Raw genomic sequence first — 16,216 nt, 5'->3', positions numbered from 1 at the left:
TCAACAGTTGCGTTAAACCGTGATTTGCCAGTTTGAGTTTCACTAAAAGTATAACTTTGATCGTTTTTTTTCATGAGGCTGAAACCAAAACAATTCATTCTTATGAAGTCAGAAAGGTCTTTGGAAAAGTTATGCCATTTCTGAGGGATTTTCTTGATAAACTTACTCAAAATAGGACATTTCAGGAAAAGGTTTACAAACGAGTACTCGAGTAAACTGTGGAACTTTTGGAAATAGAGCTTGATCCTGCAGGTGAATTAAACAAACAATCTCTCAACATACCAAGTTTTCAGTCATTTCACTGACCATAAGTATGTTGATTTAGTCCTAAAAATCTGTCTTCTCACCAACAGGACCTGCACATGAGCAAAGTTTCGATGCTTCAGACGGAGCAGCGGCGGGACACAGATCCACCGAGAGCAGCGAGGACAGCAGGATGTGGAGGAGCGTGGTCATCGGCGAGCAGGAACATCGCATCGACATGGCCTGCATCGAGCCTTACAAACGAGTCATCTCCCACGGAGGTATCTGTGAACAAGAAGCATGAAGCTGTTGATACATGTCTTAGTATTTAGCAATGATACACAGTAGCACATATTATTCAATATGTAGCACCAGTGTTTTAGTTATCTTGCTGTGGGACAATAAAATGCCTTGAATTCTTGAGTTGCAAATTAATTATCCAAACTGGTTACAGTTTTTCACTTAAATTACAGAACTTTGTTCATGCATGCTCACTAGGCTCAGCCATCTAGCAGAGCTTCGCTATTGGTTTAGCCCTCGGGATCAATGCCCTTGACACCCAGTAGGTGGCAGGCTCCCTTCACCTATAAAAGAGTCCTCCAATATCGTGACCTCATCTTATGCATTCATAGAACCAAGGTTATGTAAAGGCAATCCGGGTTACAACTTCATACATGCTAAGCCCTCGCAGGGCTTCACAATTGGCAGGGCTACAGGGCAGGGGTGGGCAATACTTCAATCGAGCTGTTGCGAGTAGATCGCATGACATAATAAAATATGATATACGGAAATAGTGAATAGAGCTCAGATTGGCTGCTGTGCATGTCAATCAATTTGTTATTGCACTGATTGGTTGATGATTCGATTGACATGCACAGCAGCCAATCTGAGCTCCCCCTCCTTCCAGTGTACACACGGCAAAGTTCAAATGAATCAAGACGGAGAGAGCAAAAGGTGTGGATTCCCCGACAGGCTTTTCATGCAATTCAGAAAAACGAGAAGGAATTATTAGCTTTTTTTTTCTTTTTTTATAATATAACGAAAAAAATCATGTGCATTTGTTCGCATCAAGTCTTCTCTGCGGGAGTCACAGAAACATCACATCAGTTCTGTCATAGTGAAGCTGCAGGTTCAAATGAAAGTGCAACAAAAGCCAGTTTTCCTCATGTGGTCACGTGATCAGAGATACATCCTTAAAACACACTTAAGATATGCGTGTGTTGTGCAGGTGAGCCACACATTCTAATGACGCTCAGAGACGATCAGACAAAGTAGTGATGATGATGATGATGTGAAGTTACTGATGAACAGTTTTATTATCGTTTAACATCTGAGGACGTTTTAAATAAGCCACTGGTCGCCTCAGTAAATACAGTATTCTTATGAATTTGTGTGATTTTTTCATGATCACGCAAAGGAGAATCTCGGGTTCATTTAAATATGATTGACACATTTAAAATGAAGCATGGAAAGGCGTGAACCAGTCCGAGTCCTACATTGATTTGGATAAACAAAGGAAAAGTGCTTAAATTCATGTTACGCACAGATTCAAGCATCTGACTATTCTTTTGCATAATGTTTTGGGGTTTGATTGTACGTCCGTTTTTAGTAGGAAATCAATGCAATTCTTAGTACGTATGAGGCTAAAATAAAAACTAAAGCCTGACTTTGAGCTTAAGGCCAGGTCTCTTGGACATTTTTGGAAGTTACTCTGAGTAAAAGTATCCAAATATGAGGAAATATGCTCCTCACCGACTGCCCTATTTGACTCTACGAAAATCAGCATTTTTATGAAGATGGTTAAATCCACACATCCTTCCATCACGACTGATAATCAGTCCAGTCAGTCCATGTCATCTGAGTAAAGTATGTACTTGGTTATGTTGAGCAAATTTGATGAAGGTAGATCTTATGTACTTCATTATAATAATAAGTATCTTGCGAAGCGAAAAAGTGTTGGTGGTAATCGTAGAACCAAGGTCACGTAAAAATAACCTGGGTTTCCCTTTTGTGTTTTCAGGCTATTATGCTGAACACAACGCCATCATCGTGTTTGCAGCATGTTTTTTACCCGATAGCGACTGTGACAACTACAACTATGTGATGGAACAACTCTTTCTGTAAGTATGTCTTTGTCAGCGAGTGAATACGGAATGTACGTGTGATTTTGTTGATCATAATTGTAGATTAATTAAATACTTTCATGGTCTCTGTGTCCAGGTATGTGATCAGCACTCTGGAGCTGATGGTGGCGGATGATTATATGATCGTTTATCTGAACGGCGCCACACCTCGGCGAAGGATGCCAGGATTCTCCTGGATGAAGAGATGTTATCAGATGATTGACAGAAGGTGCGTGTTGTTGTGGGGGTTTGAACCTTTTGAAATGTGTCACTTGAGTGACAAATATGAAAGTAATTTCTAATATACATTTTCTCCCACAGACTTAAGAAAAACCTGAAGCTGTTTTTCATCGTTCATCCTTCCTGGTTCATCCGGACCTTGTTGGGACTCACCAGACCCTTCATAAGGTTCTCTACTGTCACTACATTAAGAGCTGCTCACAGTCAAGCGTCTCAAGTCTGCTCTAGAAAGATTTTTCACAACGTTTTATGAAAGGTTTATCAAGCAAAGTAGAATTTGTCTGAAGCCATTTTAGAAGAAATAAGTAATTTTCTTAAAAGTCAACTAATGTGTTGATTTAAGTGTGTCTTAAATATGTTGGACTCTATTGCAGACCTGGGCAAAGTGCGGCCCGGGGGCCACATGCAGCCCTTTTACTGTATTAGTGCAGGCCTCGTAATTGCAAAGTATGATCATGTATAAATAGTTCTAATGCATTTATTATTAATTTGCATTTTCACATAACACTTCCCTCCTTTTTGAGTGTATTTTTTTCGAGTATATATATTAATCCTCCCTGTTTTTTTTATAAGTTAAAGAAATGAATAAAATACAAGATACAAGAATAAAATTGAAGGTTATTTAGCTTATAAATGTCACAGCCTAATGACATTTTTTTTAGGGATTTTTTCATCTTTCTTTTTGCTTGACGGCCCTTAACAACATTAACAGAATTTAATGTTGCCCTTGAAAATGTTTAATTGCCCACCCCTGCTCTATTGTATCAACAGTGTCTGTTTGTACAAAACTCTCTTTTCATAGAAATGTGTACATTAGAAAAAGATCTTAAGCCCCGCCCAGTGAAAACAAAGTTTTTCTGGAAATTAAATCTTGTTTACCATAACCACACCCACTTTGCTGTGATTGGTCAGGCATCAAGGTTTGTCATCGTGCATCATCTATCCTGGAAGTCTCCACCTCCAAGGGACTCATTGTATTAACAAAGCGGGTTATAATTACAGCTGGCATGAGGAGAAGTCAAGCCATTATTACATCATAATGGACTTTTCTCTTGTAACCTCTTGTTCGCCGTGATTTTAGAAGGGGGAGACATTTATTAAGTAATAAGCTCAAAACATGGTCATGATGAGAGAGCTGGGTTTTTACATTAGTCGCCATAAAACATGTGTGTATTAAGAGCTATTTAGTCACTTAAAGTCAGATAACTTGAAGAATAAATGAATAAACAAAATCTGTTTTTCTGTTTCTGTCTCAGCTCAAAGTTCAGCAGCAAGATCAAGTACGTCAACAGCCTGCGGGAGCTCGGAGAAATAATCCCGATGGAGTACATTCACATTCCTGCCAGTATCGTCAGGTGAGTCTCTCTGGCGCCCCCTATGTCTGACATCTTCAACCCAGGCAGGTTTAGAAACAGTCTTGCTCAAGCTGGTTCAAGTTTGAAAATATTGAAATTAATAAAAAGTGGAATAAATTGAGGTGAAACTTCTTGGGATTTTCTTATTATGAAGCTTCATATTTTAAAATGTATTTTCTATAAATAACATATAAAAAAAAGGCAACACAAAGGTTGAGATAAACATCTTATCAGTCCTTCAGCTGTTGATGTTGTCGACTAACTGGATCTGTACGAGTCCACTTACTTGTCTCACTCTGCTCTAAGGTATGACAAGGAGAGTGCTTTACACAAATTTGCGTGCATGAGGTAAATCCATCAACTTGTCAGTAACAACACTGTCGCTCACATCACTAACAGCAAGCTTCTCACCAGACTTTCTGTATTAACCTTTGAGATTATCTTTTAGGGGGAAAATATGGGTTTATTTACATTTAAACTTCCTCCGATACTTTTCCCAAAGGGGTTTACATTTAGGAAGTGAAACATTTTAAAGTCAAACTCACGCCCAGATGGTTTAGAAGAAGACTCGTGTTAATTTTGGGATGTGTTTAAGATAAGGAACAGAATATTAACATCAACAATTATACAGAGACAGTCAGTGACGGTAGAACAAACATTGAATGAACGGCATTTGTTTGGGAAAAGAATAACAAACAAGACAATTCCATTTTCTGAGAACGAAAAGAAAACATTAGAATCCAACTTCCTGGTTCGGCTGCGACTTACATTGTTGAAATACTTTGGCCACATTCTGTCATTTATTTGAAGCTGTTTTAAATGTGTTGGTATGTCACCAAAAAAACTGTTTTACTTACAGGTTCATCAAGTATTGATTGAGTGTCACTAGGAAAATAGAACATTATGTTGTTACATAATTACAGTTTGTGTTGAAAAATGAGGCAGGTACCAGTTGGAAAGTGGTATTCTATAGGAAACTGACTAACTTGCTCGACCCGACTGATCACCGCGGCTTAGTGTCGGTTTCGTCCCGTTTAGCTTCCGTTTGTAACCCTTGACATCAGACTTCTCTAATGTTTCCATTTGAATTAAACCCAACTTTTTAGTTTGGCTGTTATCTCGCTTCATACACTTGCTTTCTCCACTTCCTCTCAGCCTCACGTGGCAGTTTGTTCTTCTAATCTAACGATCGTTTATATCCAGCGAGTGTTTCTGACCCGCTTCTCTTCCCTCCATCATGCGCCGACACAGGCTGGACTCGGAACTGCAGGACACCGCCGCCAAGTAAATGGTACGTACCATTGTCGTCATGGCGATACATCTGTCTTCATGAAAAGATCTCGCGTTTTTCTTCGCTTTCAATAACTTGAGCAGATTATGATGTTGAACAGTTTATATATAATTATCCCTCCGTTTTAAAATAACTCAAAGAAACAAATGAAAAGAAGACAAATATGAAGAGTCAATGAGTTGGGTTTTGTTTTTAAATTACCATCTGGATCCACCAATCGTTTGAAGATTTGAACAGAATCACCCTTTATCCCATCCAGCACTGAATCAGTTAAAAAAAAAAATGTAAGTAAGCAGTAAGTACGTCATTTTTATTAATACAGCGCTTATGTATCCTTTTAAATTTTCTTTTCTTATCATATTTCATTTGTATCATAGTTGTGCTATGGTAGAGTTATATTTTACATTTCATTAAATGTTTTTTTATTTACAATTAATATGCAAATACCAATGCTGTTTGTTAATTTTTGTGTTGAAATTTAACTTCCGGCAGCTAAATGGCAGCAGTCCTTATGTGTATTACTAAATGAACAATGAAAACCATGCGAGATCCTGGTGATGACTGAGGACTAGAGGATACAGTCGACCAGTCCAGCAGCTTTTATAGCTGATGTTTGAATATATATATTAAAACCGTGGTTTTATGTGGTCTGTAAATTCTGCAACACCAGACTCAAGTACTCGACAATACTACAAATATATACTTGTTAATACAGTATCACAATGTATTGTGTTGTTGCCACTGTATCATATTGACAGATACTTGTGACAATTTATTACCATCATTGCATGATTATGTTCATGGTAATATGGGTACAACATGGCAGCTGGGTCTACATATAGAAATAATAAGTAACACAAAATAACAAACTGAAGCTCTCAGACACACAGAAAAACAAAGGAAGTTTAACAAGTATAATCTAAGGAACAAGAAAAACTACAAAGCAGCTCAGAGAAATACTCTGGCTCTCAGGTGTTTGAACCAGATTACTGATGAGGACCAACCGTGTGCCATTAGTGGACTCACAGGAAATGGATAAAGACAGAACAGGAAGTGAGGGTAAAAAATAAAACCAAAATAAAAGTGAAAACAAAACATCACACTAAAGGAAAGAAGGGATGGATTAAATAAGATTTGATATGAGGGGAACAATAAATACAAAAAAGAGAGGGAAAAAAAGAACAAAATAATCTATAAAATAAAAAATAAAACCTTTTTATTTATTTATATTAACTCAAATGCAAACATACAAATATTTTATTGTGTAATATTTAATTTTAAATACATTTAATTAGCGAAATATGATATAAAAATAGTCCTTAAACAAAGATTTTTAATGACTTATATATAATATATTTTTTATAGTTTTACTCTGACATCATGAGGGCCGCATTAATAGAGTCGAAGGGCCTGATGTGGCCCCCGGTCCTCGGATCCAAGCGAACCATGTGACTCACCTGAGACAGTGAACCATGTGACTCACCTGAGACAGTGAACCATGTGACTCACCTGAGACAGTGAACCATGTGACTCACCTGAGACATTGAACCATGTCACTCACCTGAGACAGTACTTTGTTCGTCCCAGTGTCAGTTCAACCAAACATGTCTCTACTGTTTCCCCTCAGAGCTGAAGCGAGAGGACGTTCGACTCCTTCCTCCAGACTCAGATCATCTCCGTGGCATCAGGTGACTGTCGACAGGTGAGAACCTTGATCGCGGTCACATGATGCAAACACTTCGTTCCGAGGCGTTGATCCTGGAACCTTCCGACCACCGTAACACTCCTGCCTTCATCGACGAGTCACAAGCTGCCGTCGCTGGACGGGAACTGAGACCAAACGTCTGACCGACACACTGTAGTTCGTCCTCCAGTGAAAGTATCTCAAGGAAGGTTTGACGTGAGCATGACGGTTCAACGTGACGAGTTTCCACGTAGATTCATCCGAGTCGTGTTGATGTTCGACATGTGAAGTAGCTGCGAGGCGGTGACTCTGTCCTCAGTAACGTGACGCATGACAACGTTCATCAGAGCCTTGGCTGACCCTTGACCCTGTGTTTTCTATTGGACTGTGGCTCATGACTCGTGTATTTGGTGCAAATAAACACAAACTATATCAGTTCTTCTGGGTTTTTAATCAAAATATTACAAAGATTTATGTTGGTCTTCTTCACCATGGTGTGTGTAACGTGTGTATATATGTTTGGCTTTATGTGTTTAAATAGCACGTGTGTTTGAATGTGTGTGAGTGTATGTATGTGTGCATGTGCTTGAGTCTATGTATGTGTTTAAATATGTGTGTTTGTGTATGTGTTTATATGTTTATTTGTTTAAATATGCACGTGTGTTTGAATGTGTGTGAGTGCATGTATGTGTGCATGTGTTTGAGTGTATGTATGTGTTTAAATATGTGTGTTTGTGTTTAAATATGTGAGTTTGTGTATGTGTTTATATGTTTATGTGTTTAAATATGCATGTGTGTTTGAATGTGTGTGAGTGTATGTATGTGTTTAAATATGTGTGTTTGTGTTTAAATATGTGTGTTGTGTTTATATGTGTATGTGTTTAAATGTGTGTATGTGTGTATATGTGTATGTGTTTAAATGTGTGTATGTGTTTGTGTATATGTGATTAAATTTGTGTGTATATGTGTGCGTGTGTATGTGTTTAAATATGTGTTTGTGTGTATGTGTTTAAATATGTGTGTATATGTGTGTTGCCTTTATTTGCGTATGTGTTTAAATGTGTGTGTATGTGTTTAAATATGTGTGTATATGTGTGGGTGTTTAAATATGTGTTTGTGTGTGTGTTTAAATATGTGTGTGTTTGTGTATGTGTTTATGTGTGTGTGTCTTTATGTATATGTGTTTATGTGTATGTGTTTAAATATGTGTGTATATGTGTACGTGTATAATTATGTGTGTATATGGGTGTTTGTGTTTAAATATGTGTATGCGTGTGTTTAATTATGTGTGTGTATAAATATGTGTGTATGTGTGTCTTTATTTGTGTGTGCTTAATTATGTGTGTGTGTCTCTTCACGTGTGTCTCTTTATGTGTGTGTGTATATACAGTATATATACCTATATGTTTAAATCTAATATATATACACACACACATATTCTACCTGTGTGTAGATGTGTGTGTGTTCTAAAAGAAAGTCTACTTTTCAGCCCAGTGTATAAAAAGATTTCATGAAAAAGATATAAATATATTTGTAAAAGCCTTTCATAGATCTGGATTTTTGTAAATAGACACAAAGTTGCTGATCTTTGCACCACACACACACACACACACACACACGCACACACACACACACACACACACACACACACACTCACGCACACACACACGCACACACAAAAGCTGCACCTGAGTCCAAACACCACCAGGACGTCACGGAAACAGAGCTTTCTTCCTGAGATACTTCTCCAGACAAAAGACGGCGACGGCGTCGACCTCCAGGTCGAACTTGTTGGCGAAGCAGTGATGCTGGCGCAGCAGCCAGTGCACGTCTCCGGCTCCGTACACGCAGATGTCCCTCACGTGTCGGCCCTCGCACGCCGGGTACACCGCCGCCCTGGAGTCGGGCGGGCCCTCGTGCGCCTGCCACTTCACCATCCGGGCGATGGCGTTCAGATCCGACATGTCGTGTTTGACGCTCAGCCACGTGGAGCCCGGCACGCCGCGCATGCGTTGCACGGTGGCCCAGATGAACTCGTCCGGGCTGAAGGTGTCCTGGGCCCAGTCCATCAGAACCTTGACCCGGCCGTCCTGCAGCACGCTGCGGACGAAGCCTCGACACACCACGATGTAGGCGTTGCCGGAGAAGATGGTCAAGTTCAACGGCGGCGCCTGCTTGATTCTTCTGGTGACCTTAGGGTTGGAATATAAAGTAGGTATTTTTGTTACTTTTCTTGTTTTCATCATCGTCTGGATCGAACCATTTTATTCATACGATCACACATGACGGAAAAAAAAACACTTTTGACTAGCATTAGCATTAGCACTGTTGTTGACTAGCTAAGCTAGCAAGTGTAGCATTCAGTTTAAACACTTTAAATACATTTTGAAAGAAATCTCAACTGTCTCTTGGTGTTCAAGTTGTTAAGCTTCGCTTTCTGATGCCTGCTTGAGACCTTGGCCCCCTTCACGGGTTTGATTGATCAGTTATTTAAAGAAACAGTGTCTTTGTAATTGCCAAAGCATTAAAGCCAGTGTGTTCCGTCCTTTTTTTGGAACACAAGAGAAATGTGGACAAGGACATCATAGCAAGAGAACCTTGGCTTCACGTTGTGGTGTTTTCATTTGACTCTTGTGGATTTTAGGTCATTGTCAGGTCAATTGTGTTTTACTATTAAAACATACATTTTCTGGTTATTTAACAAACCAGGGGCCGCATGAAATCTGCCAAGGGCCCAAAAATGGCCCTCGGGCGACATGAAATCCAAAAAAATGTGTTGCAGGGATGACTGTAAATCTTTTTTTAATTTAAAATATATTTATATGTCACAGTACATTCTGGAATCCTACTACAGATTGTAATCCTGCTACTGAACTGGGATCTTAATATTGATATGGGTTATGGTTAGGGTTCGAATTTCTCCTATTAGAATTGGAGATTGTCCTGGTAGAATTCCCATTCGTCCTAGGTCAGATTGGAATGCCAATATTCAGATCCCAATACAGTAGTAGGATTCCTGTACTAGTACAGACTCTATACTAGTAGGATCTGGAATCCTACCAGTACAGATCGGAATTCCAATCTCTACTAGAATCTGTACTAGAATTCCAATCTGTACTTGTAACTAAATGACTAGTAGGATCTGGATTCCTACTAGTACAGATTTAAATTCCAATCTCTACTAGTAGGAATCCAGATCATACTAGTGCAGATTGGATTCCAGATCCTAATGGATTCCAATCTGTACTAGTCATTTATTTACTAGTAGAGATTGGATTCCAATCTGTACATTGACCTGTACAAGGACTTTAAAAAAAAAAAAGATTAGGTTTAAGTTAAGATTCTGTTAGACTTTCTAGACAAAAAGGTTCTTGATCTTGTTATAAACGTATAAAAGGTTTGGATAAATATAAACTACGACATTAAAACACGCCTCATTATTCCTAACACTTGATGATGCAACAGTTTTTAAAAGTGTTCTCTCACGTTCTCCTTCATCTTCTGGAATAAAAGTCCACCTACCTTGACTTTCCCGTCGGTCACGGTGTGGACGTGGCTGATCCTCCACAGCTTTTCTCGCCGCATCATCTCCGACTCCAGGCTGTTGCGTCCGTCCAGAGCGCGTAAGGCTCGCACCATCTCCAGGTTGGTCTTCAGGGGGAAGTCCTGCCCGCAGAGGTTGACCAAGTACTTCCAGCCGGCGCTGACCTGGTAGAGGTCCTGCATGCAGTTGATGTCGGCCTGCACGCGCGACCACGAGGCGTAGACCACCTCCTCGGTCCGACTGGCCAGGAAGACGTTGGGGAAGCACGAGGCGACCGCCGTCACCGCCGCCCGGAAGGACGGAGGCGACTTCCTGTCCACATGGACGCAGTAGAAGTTCTGAGGCGCGTAGATCGCCCGGAGCAGGTGCTCGAAGTTCTGCATCTGATCGGAGAAGAATTCATTCCAGAGACGAACGAACCAAACACTTGACAGTCGTTCAACATCATGTGTTATTGAATCATTAAATAACTTCTTTTTATATATATATATATATATATATATATATATATATATTGTAAAACTTATAAATAGCAAAAAAAACCTTTTTCAAATTATTATATTCTACATAGATTTATATTAGAACTTTTTTTTTTTTAATAATAAATTGTTTTATAACGTAACAGGTAATACTGTTTTATTTAGTTATTCTCTCTTCCTTTATTTTGTCTTTTTCATATTTTCATATTCTATTGTTAAGATTTAAATAAAATGTATTTAAAAAAAAAAAACACAAACCTACTTCGGATTTAAAGAACAATCAAATAAATGAATGATACTTTTCTTTTTCCTTTTCCTTTTTTATATTCTATTACAAATATTTTAATTATATAAAAGGTGAGGTAAAACACATTATTTACTTACGTATAATGTAGTGTCTTTGTATAAATCTTACAACAAACCAAAGCACTACAAATATAATTTACTTAAATTACTTACAGCAGTTTGAAAAATGATAAAATGTAAAAATGTTTCTTTCTAAATAAAATTAATATTAAAAAAGGGAGAAAAAAAGTCATTAATTTTTATTTATATAATGAAATAGTGTTTTTTAAATTTTTTAAATTTTTCGACAAACTTGCATCACATTTGATTAATTATTAAATCTATGATATCTTTCTTTTTCATTTATTATTACAAATATTTTTTTTCACATTTTTCTTTATATAAAAAGTAAGTAAAAACACATATATTATTAATTTGTATAATGTTCTTTACTTATTTTCTCTTTGTAGAAAAAAACAAACCGATATCGGTTTGAAAACGTGTAAATGTTTTTTTCGAAACAAAATGTATATAAGAAACTTTTTTATTTTTTAATTTATTAATTTTGATTAACATAATGAAAAAGTCTTTTATCTTTTTACGTCTTTTGACAAACTTACATCGGATTTGAAGAATTATTAAACGTATGATATTTTCTTTTTTTTGTTCACCTCAAATCAAATTCTATGACAAATATTGTTGACTTTTTTAACTTATCTTCTCTTTGTGAAAACATCAAAACAAACTTATTTGTTTTCATCTTCTATTGTAAAAGATTGACGACCAAACATTCCATCAGGTATTAAGGCGTGTAATGTTTGTTCAAACGCCCTCGCGCTCCATCGACGTACCTTATGATGAACAACTATGGAGAACGCGATCGGAAAGTCTTTTTCCTCTTTACTCAGAGGAAACGTGAAATACTTCCTCGTCGACTTGAACTTCCTGTGGTGAAAAAAAAGGATTGATTTCAAGTGGTTTGAATGAAAAAGGAACAACGTCACGTACCGACAGTCCTGGGCGGCCTCGATGTAAAACTCATCTTGGACGAGGATCTTCTCCCGGAACTCCTCTTTGATGTTTAGTATTCTGGCGTTCAGCGCCGCCTTCCTGTCTCCGTGCAGGACGCCGGGACAGTCGCAGTCCTGGCAGGCGTCGGTGAAGTTCAAGGACCTGTAGGACCTCCTGAAGATCAGGTTCTTCCCGGCGTTCATGAGGAGCAGCAGAGAAGATAAGGCCATCAGCAGCCCACAGGACCTCAGGAACAGATCTAGAAACCTCATCCTGAACTGAAGTTAAACTTCATCGTCCGCCCGAGTCGTCCTTTGTCCTGCGGAGGTCGAACCGGTTTAGACCACAAGTGTTTAGTTCACAGAATTGTACGTCATTCTTGAAGAGTAACATCGAAAACAGTCAAATAAAAACATTAGAAACAAGGAAATAAATGATTCTTGGATTGTTTCACCTTCTTTCGCCAACGATCTCTTCAACACTTCACACATTAAAAGGAAGGATAAGAAAACAAAGAGAGAGAAAAACTCTGACCTTAAGTCTTAGAAACACAGAAGGTTTAAAATGGTTTAAAGGACAATACAGGACTTTTGAGGCATCGCTGCAGTTCTAGCTCGTCCTGATTCACCAGTTTGATGTTAGTGATAAAATGGATAGATCTGAGGGTAAGACGGGGCCAAACTGTACACACATATATTCACCAAACTGTACACACATATATTTACCAAATTGTACACACATATATTTACCAAACTGTACACACATATATTTACCAAACTGTACACACATATATTCACCAAACTGTACACACATATATTTACCAAACTGTACACACATATATTTACCAAACTGTACACACATATATTCACCAAACTGTACACACGTATATTTACCAAACTGTACACACGTATATTTACCAAACTGTACACACATATATTTACCAAACTGTACACACATATATTTACCAAACTGTGCACACATATATTAACCAAACTGTACACACATATATTTACCAAACTGTACACACATATAATTTCCAAACTGTACAACATATATTTACCAAACTGTACACACATATATCTACCGAACTGTACACACACATAGATACCGAACTGTACACACAAATATCTACCAAACTGTACACACATATATTTACCAAACTGTACACACATAAATCTACCAAACTGTACACACATATATTTACCAAACTGTACACACATATATCTACCAAACTGTACACACATATATTTACCAAACTGTACACACATATATCTACCAAACTGTACACACATATATTTACCAAACTGTACACACATATATCTACCAAACTGTACACACATATATTTACCAAACTGTACACACATATATCTACCAAACTGTACACACATATATTTACCAAACTGTACACAAATATATCTACCAAACTGTACACACATATATTTACCAAACTGTACACACATATATCTACCAAACTGTACACACATATATTCACCAAACTGTACACACATATATTCACCAAACTGTACACACATATATTTAGCAAACTGTAAGTAAGTAAATAAGTAATTTTTATTTGTATAGCGCTTTTCCAGACCAGGGTCACAAAGCGCTTAAACAATCAAAACAATATTCAATAAAGTATATACTTTAAAGATCAAGATAACACTGATAACACAACAGGAGTTCCAGAAAATTAAAGGAAAAGCCTGAACAAATAATAACGTCTTAAGATGTTTCTTGAAGGAGTGTTACAATAGTCCAGACGAGTAGAAACAAACGCATGGATTACAAGCTCCAGATCATGTTCCGACAACATTTTCCTAAGTTTAGAGATTTTTCTCAGTTGAAGGAAACAGTTTCTGGTCAGTTTCCTGCAGTGTTGAACAAGAGACATGTCTTTATCAAATACAACACCCAGGTTTCTCAGGCTCAGTTTGACAGACTGACCTAAGTCACCCAAGTACTGACTCAACCCTGGAACCTTATCATCAGGAGTAATCACCAGAGTTTCAGTTTTGTCCACATTTAGCTGCAAAGTGTTTTCACTCATTGTTTGATTTCTAGCAAACAATTAACTAAGATGTTCAGCCTCTGGGGCTCAGTTGGATCAACAGAGCAGTAGAGCTGGATGTCATCAGCAAAAATGTGATTAATAACATCAGGAAATCTCTTGATTTTACCGAGGGGAATCAAGTACAGCAAAAGCAATACAGGACCCAGATCAGAACCTTGAGGGACTCCCAAAACTGTACACACATATATTTAGCAAACTATACACACATATTCACCAAACTGTACACACATATATTTAGCAAACTCTACAAACATATATTTACCAAACTGTACTTACATATATTTACCAAACTGTTCACACATATATTTACCAAACTGTACACACATATATTTAGCAAACTGTGCACACATATAATTAACAAATTGTACACACATGTATTTACCAAATTGTACACACATATATCTACCGAACTGTACACACACATAGATACCGAACTGTACACACATATATCTACCAAACTGTACACACATATATTTACCAAACTGTACACACATACCTACCGAACTGTACACACATATAGATACCGAACTGTACACACATATAGATACCAAACTGTACACACATATAATTACCAAACTGTACACGGATATATAATTACCAAACTGTACAAATATATATATTTACCAAACTGTACGAATATATATTTACCAAACTGTACAGACATATAATTACCAAACTGTACACACATATAGATACCAAACTGTACACACATATAATTACCAAACTGTACAAATATATATTTACCAAACTGTACACACATATACTTTCCAAACTGTACAACATATATTAACCAAACTTTACACACATATATCTACCGAACTGTACACACATATTATTACCAAACTGTACAAATATATATTTACCAAACTGTACACACATATATTTAGCAAACTGTACAAATATATATTTAACAAACTGTACACACATATACTTTCCAAACTGTACAACATGAATCTACCAAACTGTACACACATATACTTTCCAAACTGTACAACATATATCTACCAAACTGAACAGTACACACATTTATTCACCAAAACTTCAGCAATTAAACTCGTACAAAACGCATTTAATCCAAGATCAAAGTGTTACAAATGCATTTATAAGGAGATTAAAGTTTTATTTAACATATTCCAAAATTAAACTTGTGCATAAATGATTTATTACGAGATTAAAGTCGTACAAATGCATTTATAACAAGTTAAAGGCGCAGTAGAAACTACTGAACCTAGAGATGTGTATCATCTCGTGCTCAGCGTCCTCAAAATATATTATATTTATATACAAAGTAAATATTCGTAAAGAAAGTAGAGATTAGTCTTGACTCACCGACTATTGTCTCCTCAGTCTCACCTGAACCTTGTTCAACCTGCTTCGTTTTTCTAAAGCCTCTTGCGCATGCGCGTCATGTGTGCGCACTTCAAACCTGTTTAAAGTGGAACACACGCCGTTCACTATCAATTAACATTATACATATATAATTGACTGGCGTTATATATTTGTCTACGGTCAAACTATAAAATAACTTTTTTTATTTAATAACAGTTTGTGAAAGTTAATATATTTAAAAAATAAATTCAATTCAATTAAAAATATTTCCGATATTTAAAACTACTTTGTGAAACAATAGTCACCGTTTTTTTAAAGCAATAGTTTGGCGTTATGAAGTATCGATAAATTACAATAAAGTTGTTTTATTTTAATTATTAATCATTATTTTTAATTATTATTATTATTGGGACGTTTCCGTGACACCTGTAGCTCCGCCCTCTTCAGGCTCCGGAACGACCATTGGAAATTGTTGTGCGGCCGCTGAATTCTGCTGCTCACATTCACACTTTTAATATATTAACCGGCTTATCTTCTCTGTAAAGCAGGTTTTAGATA

General features: G+C 37.2%; 2 protein-coding genes across 2 annotated transcripts in view; one reads left to right on the top strand and one right to left on the bottom strand.

Annotated features, from left to right (window-relative positions):
- The window catches only part of LOC148087838 (uncharacterized), a 37,426-nt gene extending 30,191 nt beyond the window's left edge, over positions 1-7,235 (top strand). The window contains exons 13-19 of the mRNA XM_087791692.1: positions 354-524; positions 2,264-2,363; positions 2,464-2,595; positions 2,688-2,774; positions 3,863-3,961; positions 5,213-5,252; positions 6,880-7,235. Coding sequence (XP_087647818.1) covers positions 354-524; positions 2,264-2,363; positions 2,464-2,595; positions 2,688-2,774; positions 3,863-3,961; positions 5,213-5,249 — 626 coding nt within the window. The 3' untranslated portion in view covers positions 5,250-5,252; positions 6,880-7,235. The remainder of the gene's footprint in view (positions 1-353; positions 525-2,263; positions 2,364-2,463; positions 2,596-2,687; positions 2,775-3,862; positions 3,962-5,212; positions 5,253-6,879) is intronic.
- Positions 7,236-7,368: 133 nt separating this feature from the next.
- gcnt3 (glucosaminyl (N-acetyl) transferase 3, mucin type) lies at positions 7,369-15,710 on the bottom strand. Its single transcript, XM_087791705.1, has 5 exons — positions 15,659-15,710; positions 12,253-12,574; positions 12,096-12,189; positions 10,459-10,863; positions 7,369-9,128 (listed from the first exon to the last, which is right to left on the bottom strand). The coding sequence occupies exons 2-5, from the start codon at positions 12,525-12,527 to the stop codon at positions 8,649-8,651; spliced, it is 1,254 nt and encodes a 417-aa protein (XP_087647831.1). The 5' UTR covers positions 12,528-12,574; positions 15,659-15,710; the 3' UTR covers positions 7,369-8,648.
- Positions 15,711-16,216: the final 506 nt, after the last annotated feature.

This window comes from Callionymus lyra, chromosome 1, assembly GCF_982586985.1.
Source record: "Callionymus lyra chromosome 1, fCalLyr1.hap1.1, whole genome shotgun sequence".
Classification (NCBI taxonomy): Eukaryota; Metazoa; Chordata; class Actinopteri; order Syngnathiformes; family Callionymidae; genus Callionymus; species Callionymus lyra.
This window is presented reverse-complemented; position numbering and strand designations above follow the sequence as displayed.

Coding starts and splice junctions, on each gene's coding strand:
- gcnt3 (XM_087791705.1), bottom strand. CDS start 12,527: ATGAGGTTTCTAGATCTGTTCCTGAGGTCCTGTGGGCTGCTGATGGCC. Junction 10,864..12,095: donor CCATAGTTGTTCATCATAAG/GTACGTCGATGG, acceptor TTCTCCGATCAG/ATGCAGAACTTCGAGCACCT. Junction 9,129..10,458: donor TGACCGACGGGAAAGTCAAG/GTAGGTGGACTT, acceptor TCCAACCCTAAG/GTCACCAGAAGAATCAAGCA.